At 35.1% G+C, this 9,273-nt stretch overlaps 1 protein-coding gene across 1 annotated transcript; it reads left to right on the top strand.

Annotated features, from left to right (window-relative positions):
- Window positions 1-227: 227 nt before the first annotated feature.
- LOC132056741 (probable 2-oxoglutarate-dependent dioxygenase AOP1) lies at window positions 228-4,221 on the top strand. The gene is made up of 3 exons (XM_059449063.1): window positions 228-629; window positions 2,310-2,638; window positions 3,747-4,221. The coding sequence occupies exons 1-3, from the start codon at window positions 289-291 to the stop codon at window positions 3,989-3,991; spliced, it is 915 nt and encodes a 304-aa protein (XP_059305046.1). The 5' UTR covers window positions 228-288; the 3' UTR covers window positions 3,992-4,221.
- The last annotated feature ends 5,052 nt before the right edge of the window (window positions 4,222-9,273 follow it).

Here is a 9,273-nt window from a genome sequence, read left to right as displayed (position 1 = left end):
TTTCAAAAAAAAAACTAACTAAAGAAGAGTTTAAAACTTGAACCCGTCAAATTTAAATCTTGAATTCATCTAGTACATCTATCTTCTTGAAATTCTGAATTCACTCCTTATTATTAAGTCACTTGCATTTCTTATGTAAGTGGTCAATCTGTCTATATCAAAACAATCAATAATTGCATAATAAAGTCATAAATAATCGATTTTCTCTGTATATGTACCCTTGATATCAAAGTATGAATAGCACAAGAAACGACAGAAAAGAAAAGAAAAGAAAAGGCTTCTGAAGTTATGAATAAGTTTCCAATCATAGATTTTAGAAAGCTAGAGTTGAAACCAGGCAGTGAAGAATGGATTTCAGTGAGAGATGAAGTCTATAAAGCACTAGAAGAATATGGTATTTTTGAGGCCATACTTGATGTTCCAACCCAAAGCCTATATGAAAAAATACAAGAAATTTTCAACTTCCCTTTGGCCACCAAATTTGAGAATTCTAAAGAATTTACAGGCTACACTAGGGATCTCCCTATTATGCCACTTTACGAGAGAATGGCCTTTTCGCACATCCTAAATCCCGGTGTTATAGAAAGCTTTTCCAAGCTCCTTTGGCCTGATGGAGATGCTGCATTTTGGTACCTAATTTTCTGTCCAAAATCTTTTTTTTTTTTTGGAAAGGGTCATATTTGCCCTTCTACTATTGAAAAATGTTTTAATATTGTCTTCGTTTATATTAAATCCATATATTCCCATAACATTATAAAAGTGGCTCCAATTTGTCCTTAATTAGTTAATTCCATCCGTTTTAATCAAAATATCATGCCAACTCACCACACCTTCACTGTGTGTACCATCACCACCAAAAGAATATGGGTAAATGGTTTATGTTGGTGGTGATGGTTTATATGGTGAAAGTGTGGGTAACTTTGGATAGTGATGGAGGAAGAAGGGTTAGTGTGGTGAGTTGGCATGTTATGTTAGCTAAAATGAATGGGGTTAACAGATGGAGGGCAAATTTGAGCGACTTTTGTAAGGTTAAGGGAATATATGGACCGATAGTGTACTGGAGGGCAATATTGTACTTTTTTCAATAATAGGGGGGAATATATGATCCTTTTCCCTTTTTTGAAATTATATACCGTTATCTACTTCCTCAGTTCCTTTTACTTGTCTCTTGTTGACTTGACATTCCCCTAAAAAAAATTACTCTAATTTATTAAGAATTTGTTTTACTAAATTACCCTTATTAATTATGTTTTAAAAATTTAAATTTGATTACTAGTACTTTATATAGTTACTTAATGATAAGGTAATATTAAAAAAAAAAAAAAAAAAAAAACCTCATTTTCTTTGAACTAAAAGTAAATAAAGTATTAATGGTAGTTGAGCAATCAACATCAACAAATGATAGAATTTGGTTGGGTAAACGTGGTTCAAAATGCTTCCTACATCCTAAAAAGGTTCAATCACTACTTGTAAGTTAAACAATTCTTGTAATTTTAACAATTGCCTTTAAAATCACTCTTAAAGACATTTAATTATGGAATATTATAATTAGTACTTTTTAAATGTTATTCTACAAAAATATAAAATCAATATACAAGTTCCCACAAAATTAAATGGGTTATCACTCATACCCCCAACCCACTAATTTCGTTAGGCCGGAAAAATTATAAAAGTTGCGATTTTAGACTATAGAATTTTATAAATTTCTACTGAAAATTTAAATGTCATAAGGAAATAAGGTTGCAAGATTTTTCTACTATAATAAGTGCATAAATACTTATTATTATCCTCAAAGTAGCAGCAATAATACTACTCTCTTTTTACTCGATCCAGAAGAAACAAAGTTCCAACAAAAGTAACTTGTTAGACAAAAAATCACATTAATTAGTACAATCACGAATTGAATAAAAAAAGTGAACTTTTTGGCCACGAATAGACTTATGGCACATAGCTTATGTCTCCATGAAAAAGTTATTCACATGTGATGTTACATCAAACCAGATATTTGTCTTTTAAGTATTTATCACTTAAAAATGATTTAAGTGATAGTTTACCATGTAATATGTCATATTACATTATTCTTTGTTATGAATAATTCTGCTCAAGAAAACTGGAAAGAACAAGCTTCTGTTAACTCCAAGTAGGCGTTTTGGCCATGAAAATTAAATAAAGTAAAAAGAAAAATATATTTTGAGCATAAAAAACAAGTAAAAAAAGAATAGAGGGAGTATTTATTAGTACTAGTAAATGGAGCTTTTAAGAGTGATCAAATGAAAGTGTTTAAGTTGTATGTGGGTTTGATTTGGCAGTGATTTGGTGCTTACTTTCGCCAAGAGATTTAGAGAATTTGATGGGATGGTGAGAAAAATGATTTTTGAGAAATTGGGCATAGAAAAATACTGGGATGAGCACACAAAATCAATAAGCTTTGCACTTAGCTTCTTCAAGTACAGATTGCCTAAAGCTGAGGAGACAACAGTTGGAATACCTCTCCATACTGATAAAAACCTATCAACCATTTTAAGCCAACATCAAGTAAATGGCCTGCAATTTCAGATCAAAACTGGGCGGTGGCTTGATGTTGAATACTCTTCGCCTGATTCCTTCATATTCCTGGCTAATGACTGTTTGAAAGTAAGTCTCCTTAATTTTTTGAACTTCAATTTGTAGTTTCATATTCCTTTATCTTTTTATGTAGCATGAAAACAAAGATTATATGTTTATTTCGAGTTTGGGTCGGGGCGACGAATCGAAATTTAAAACTTTATGGGTATAGCCTTTAAGATTCTTAGCATGGAATACATTGTGTTTCTAAAATTATAGGTTCAAACCTAGCTACTACCTATTGTAATTTTAATGAATTTAATTTTTACACATGCTACTACCTATTGTAATTTTAATGGATTTTATGCTTCCCGTCGAAAATAGTAGGTTCAGATAAATCCGCAGCTAAATAGCTACATCTGCCCCTCTGTCGGGGTGGAGAGGTGTAACATTGTAAATAAATCTCAAGTCAGCAAAAATGAGGAAAGATCCTGAGAATTTAAAGAACATTAAGTATGAACTAGTAGATGTCGGGTACGATGGATTTCTTTTATGCCACTAGATGAATTAGTGGAGTTAAATTAATACCCTTGAGCCCTGGATTATATATGAGCTAGTAGATGTAGGGTTCAGTGCACTCAATATTTCTTTATGCCACTAGATTTCAACTAGTACACATATATTTTAAAATACATAAAATTATACTAATAAAATATTTTTTTCTCTACAAAATTTAATTTGCTTAGCGCCATTACTATTTTGAGCATCAAAATTAGAGTTTATTTTATTAGGTAACTCAAACATTTTAAGAATAATTTAACTTTAAAACATTGTAATTTTTATTTTTACTGTAGTATCTCAATATGTAGTTTATATTTCAAGTAATTAAATAACGAATTAAGTACTTTCACTATCCCAATTTATGTGATATATTTTGCTTCACGAGACTCAAACTGCATGAGCTTTGACCAACATTTTAAAATGTATTTTTTCACCAAATTGATACGATAAAAGTTGCTGCTTATACTACTTTTCATGTAGTTTTCAAATATATAAATTTTAATCTTAAAATATTGAGTTAATCTAATCCAAAATAGCTTCAAAATTAGTCAATTTAACTCTCGAAAAGTGAAAATTACCATATAAATTGGGACAGAGGGAATACTAGTTTTTCGGACTAATGTTTGAATGCACATTGTAAGCGCTTTCAAACGGTAGGTTGTACGCTCCATATCATCGAGTGATTATGGGAAACCAAGAGAGGTACAGTATGGGGTTTTGTGCAACTCTTAAAGAAGGATATATCATAAAAGTACCAGAAGAACTTGTTGATGAAGATCATCCTTTGCTCTACAAGCCTTTTGATGCTTTCAAATTTGTTGAGTTCTGTATCTCAGCTAAAAGTCAAGGTGTAGCTCCCACTCTCGAGAACTTTTGTGGTGTCTAAACTTTGGCGGTCATTAGTCGGCATGCAGTCTATCTTGCATTCCACAATTTATTAAACTATCATGTACAATAAAGTATCTGTTTGAAAGCCTTATTTCTGAAAAACTACATTGTACATAAAATATTGGATGGTTTTAATGTCTTTAATTCTTTCTTATCGTCTTCTAGTATATGATTTTGTAATTTGGGAACCATTTAATTTGCTATATTAACGTTAGAACGTCACCATCATAGTACAGTTGCTTCATGATACCAACAACAACATCAACATATCAGTGTGCTTCCATAGTTGTTTCATGATACCGTAGCTAAATATTTCATTATTTAATTTTGTGCATGTTCAAAATCTAGTGTAGTCCCGCAGTTGTTTCATGATACCATGGCTAAATATTTCATTCGTGCATGTTCAAAATCGAACCTTCGACAAGTGGATGTTGCGCAATTACAAAGGAAATACTTTGCATCTTTAGATTTAATCACAACGACACCATTTTTCATAGTCACCAATGTGGAAGATACAAGTCTACAAAAAGTATTATGGTCATGATGTATAGTGAAAAATGAGAACCACAACTAAAATGAAACGAAACAAAAAATGATGATAAACAATTGTGCAATTGTAGTAAAAGATACTAACAGATTGGTAACTTGTGCAACTTACATAAAGTGAAACCTTGACAAACATGCTATGATAATTGTGGTAGTGGAGGTGCACCAACATCACGTTTCCAAAAATGCAAACAATGTTAAACATGAAATCAAGCATTATGTGAGAGTACTGGCTAGAGAGAACTTGCACACTAATTGACAATATAATGAAATACTACTCTAATATTTGTGTTCGTTGATTCGTGTTGGATAATGGGTTGCGGGTCGCTCCATGTGGGTTGACCCGACCCAATTAGTAAGATAAAGTTAAAGAAGTTACCTATAGAGAAGTTACCACTATGGGCAACATTAGAAATGTGGATCTGTTGATTTTGATGTAAGACTTCTCTGCCAAAAACTTCTTTATCTCTTAAAAAAGAGCTAGACCATAATACTTTTCCATTTTTAAGTGAAAAATATGTTGTCAAAATAATCTGTATAAGTATAAACAGAGTTTGAACAAAATCTGTACAATTAACCAGTAAACTACAGAAAGTACAGAAACTGGAAAATGAACAGAAACAATGTTGAAAAAAAAATCCAGAATATAATCGAGCCCACTTAGTTCAAAGTGTGTCCTTAAGGAAATTATTCCCCTCACAGTACTCGAGGTTGATGGAATATTCCCTCCCAGGATAGAACGATTATCTTACCAGAATAGTAGTACTCCAAATTCTGGTTGGAGGTACTAATTCTGAATGTTTGCATTAAAGAAAAGTTTGTCCAAAAAGATAATCAATCAATCGATCTTTTTCCAAATCCAAATCCAAATCCAAATCCAAAGCCGAAGCAAGCGGCACGCAAAGCCGTGGCCAAGACCGGCGAGCCGACGATGTGGCGCGAGTCCTGCCCCTCGGCCCTTTTAGCAACCGAGAGAAGGTGTAATGTAATATACGCACTCTCTTTTCCTCTCTTTTCCTATGTGGGACAAATGCTTTAACCCAAAGCAAAGGACCTTTTACATTCCTTTCACTTTTCATCCCATCATTTCCATTCATGATATCAAAACCCGATAATCCCGCATGAATGGGGAATGGCCATAATATAAAAGAATGCGCGGACAAGTGTGATATACAAAGCGAATTATTTGCGTACGGATAAGTAGGTTTCCCTTTGAACTTTCCGTAGTGAACTTATATCGGATATACTCGATCAATCGGTAGATTTGATATCTTTGAACCGTCGAACTTTGTTGTATACCTAGACAACATAAGTCACGCAATCAACCCTCGACCGTTTATGGTTCTCACGGTTGTGTTCGTTTCGATATGAACGCGCCTGGTTTCATGAGTGCATAGAGAATGGGCCTTCATTGTCATTCCCGGCTTTAAAAGCGGCTTACACTTAACACTCACATGGTGATTTCTAAACATGTGGTCTATAGCCACATTATACGGTCATCTCTTGCCCGGATTTAGATAATCATTAAAAAACCTTAATGCTTTATTAACTCATTAACAAGCCATAAAGTTTTATCCTTATTTACTGAACATTGTCTTCATAGAGAATGGGTTGAGTTATTTGACAATGTTGAACCGTCGATCACAACTTTGTTTGATCTCCTTGAACCTAGCTCTTGGGATCTCCGATACGCTAGGTAGAGTTACCGCCATGATGACTTGTCCTCGGCCTTAACCCGTTCCCGTTGATGATCTACTAACTCCTCTCTAGATAAGCCTTTTGTAAGCGGATCCAGCTACGTTATCTCTTGACTTTACATAGTCAATCGTGATAATGCCACTAGAGAGGAGTCGTCGCGGTATTGTGTCTCCGTCGTATGTGACGGGATTTTCCGTTATACATTACGCTCACCCCTACCTATTCTTTCTTGGTATCCTGATGTATACATATAGGAGCCAAAGGTTTGGGCCGGAATGGAATATCTTCTAAGAAATTCGAAGCCATTCGGCTTCTTCGCAGCCTTGTCTAAAGCTATGAATTCGGATTCTATAGTGGAACGGGCGATGCAAGTACGTTTGGATGATTTCCGAGATCTTGCTCTCCAAATTGTGAAAACATATCCACTTGTGGATTTAACCGAGACGATCCGGTGATCATTTGTCATCTATATCCGCAAATCTTCCGGGATATTTATTATAATGAAAGCATAGTCTTGAGTATGTTTTAGATACCCCAAAACTCATTTCATTGCCATCGATGTGTGTGATTGGGATTACGTAAACAAACTCGGTTGCTAATAGCACGTACTATATCTCGTCGTGTACAATTCATGATATACATCGGACTTCCCAACACTCTCGCATAGTCCCTTGTGATTTACTTTCACCTTCGTTCTTTTTGAAGTGCATAACTCACATCAATTGGAGTTACGGCAATCTTGAAATCAAGTACTTGAACTTGTCAAGTATTTTCTCTATGTAGTGAGGACTGTGATAATGCTATACCTTGTGGAGTTCTATGAATTCGATTCCTAGGATTACGTCGGACAACTCCTAAGTCTTTCATGTCAAATTTGCTAGCCATGCGCTTTGTAGCATTTATATACGCCATATTTTTGCTCGTTATCGACATGTCATCAACATACAAACAAACAATGACTTCGTGGCTGGAGTGTTTTTAATGTAAACACATTTATCACACTCGTTGATTTTAAAGCCATTTATGACATGGTTTGGTCAAATTTAGCATGCCATTGTTTGGGTGCTTGTTTAAGTCCATAAAGCGACTTTACAAGTTTGCACACTTTATTTTCTTTACCGGGAACCACAAAACCCTCGGGTTGTTCCATGTAAATTTCTTCCTCCAAATCACCGTTTAAGAAAATTTGTTTTAACGTCCATTTGGTGAATTTCAAGACCATACACGGTGCCCGAGCCACTAACACCCGAATGGATGTTATTCTTATTCTACGGCGAGTATGTGTCAAAATAATCAAGACCTTCTTTTTGTCTATAACCTTTGACCACAAGCCTTGCCTTATATTTGTCAATAATCTTGTCGGCTTTCATTTTCCTTTTAAAAATCCATTTAGAACCTAAAGGCTTGTTTCCGGGAGGAAGATCAGCCACTTCCCATGTGTGGTTATCTAAGATTGATTGAATCTCACTATTGAGCGCCTCTTTCCAAAATCTTTGAATCGGGAGATGACATAGCCGCCTTGAAATTTTGAGGCTCGTTTCAAACGGGAATGTCACAAAATACGGACCGAAGGAAGTAGATGTCCTTTGACGTTTTCTACACCTTGGATCTTCTTTGCTAGGGGCATTTTCCATTGGTTCTTCCCGTGGTCGTTTAAATCTTTCATTCGACGACTCGCATTCAATTTTATACGGATAGATGTTTTCAAAGAATTCAGCATTATCAGATTCAATTACCGTATTATTATGAATTTCGGGATTGTCGGAATCATGAACCAAAAATCTACGTACTTTACTATTTGTTGCATATCCAATGAAAACACGGTCACGGTTTTTATCCTATTTTCACCCTTTTGGGTAAAGGAACTTGTACCTTTGCTAGACACCCCCACACTTTAAAATATTTCAAGTTGGGTTTTCTTTCTTTCCATTTTTCATAAGGAATAGAGTGTGTTTTGCTGTGGGGTACTCTATTGAGTATTCGGTTAGCTGTAAGGATAACTTCCCCCACGAGTTACGGTAAACCGGAGCGATTAGTAAAGCATTCATCATTTCTTTCAATGTCGATTTTTCCTTTCCATGACTCCGTTTTGGATTGTGGTGTGTAGGGGCAGATAGTTTGATGGATGATTCCATATTCTAAACATATTTACGCAAAAGGAGATTGTATTCCCACCTATCACTAATCATTTTAATCTTTTTATTGATTGATTTTCGACTTCATTCTTATATTGCTTAAATGCTTCTATTGCTTCATCCTTACTATTCGGCAAATAAACATAACAATATCGAGTGCAATCGTCAATAAAAGTTATGAAATACTTTTCCCACCGCGAGATAGTATTGACTTCATATCACAAATGTCGGTGTGGATTAAGTCTAAAGGATTTAATTCTTTTGAGGAGACTTATCGAATGCTTAACAAACTTTGATTCAACACATATTTGACATTTAGATATATTACACTCAAATTTAGGCAATATTTCAAGATTAATCATTTTTCGCAAGGTTTTGTAATTGACATGTCCTAAACGCACATGCCATAAATTATTTGACTCAATAAGTAAGAAGAAGCGATTTTCCATTAATGCGCCGACAACAACCATTACATTAAGTTTGAAAAGGCCTCGGTGAGGTAGCCTTTCCCTACAAACATATCATTCTTACAAAGTACAAATTTATCACTAACGACACGCACTTAAACCCATTTTTCACGAGTAGTGCGGTGAAACTAAGTTCTTCCCTAATTGATGGAACGTGCATGACGTTGTTGAGAGTCGACACTTTTCCGGATGTCGACACTTTTCCGGATGTCATCTTGACGAACCTTTCCATATCCTTGACTTTGGGTACATTGCGGTATTTCCCATGTATAGCTCCTCTTCGGGTCCGGCGGGAGTGTGGGTTGCAAATGCTTCCTTAACGAGCACACACATATCGAGTGGCGCCGAGAATCAAGCCACCACTCTTTTGGGTTACCAACCGGGTTGCACTCGAACGACGTTGCGCACGAGGTCGTCGACATCTTCCCACCATT

Source organism: Lycium ferocissimum, chromosome 5 (genome assembly GCF_029784015.1).
Source record: "Lycium ferocissimum isolate CSIRO_LF1 chromosome 5, AGI_CSIRO_Lferr_CH_V1, whole genome shotgun sequence".
In the NCBI taxonomy this organism is placed as follows: Eukaryota; Viridiplantae; Streptophyta; class Magnoliopsida; order Solanales; family Solanaceae; genus Lycium; species Lycium ferocissimum.
Note: the sequence above shows the minus strand (reverse complement) of the source record. Positions and strands in the feature narration are given on the sequence as shown.

Bases quoted from the DNA above. Each gene is read 5' to 3' on its own strand.
- LOC132056741 (XM_059449063.1), top strand. From the start codon at position 289: ATGAATAAGTTTCCAATCATAGATTTTAGAAAGCTAGAGTTGAAACCA. The intron at 630-2,309 runs GTACCTAATTTT...TTGATTTGGCAG, and splicing joins GATGGAGATGCTGCATTTTG to TGATTTGGTGCTTACTTTCG. The intron at 2,639-3,746 runs GTCTCCTTAATT...GCACATTGTAAG, and splicing joins TAATGACTGTTTGAAAGTAA to CGCTTTCAAACGGTAGGTTG.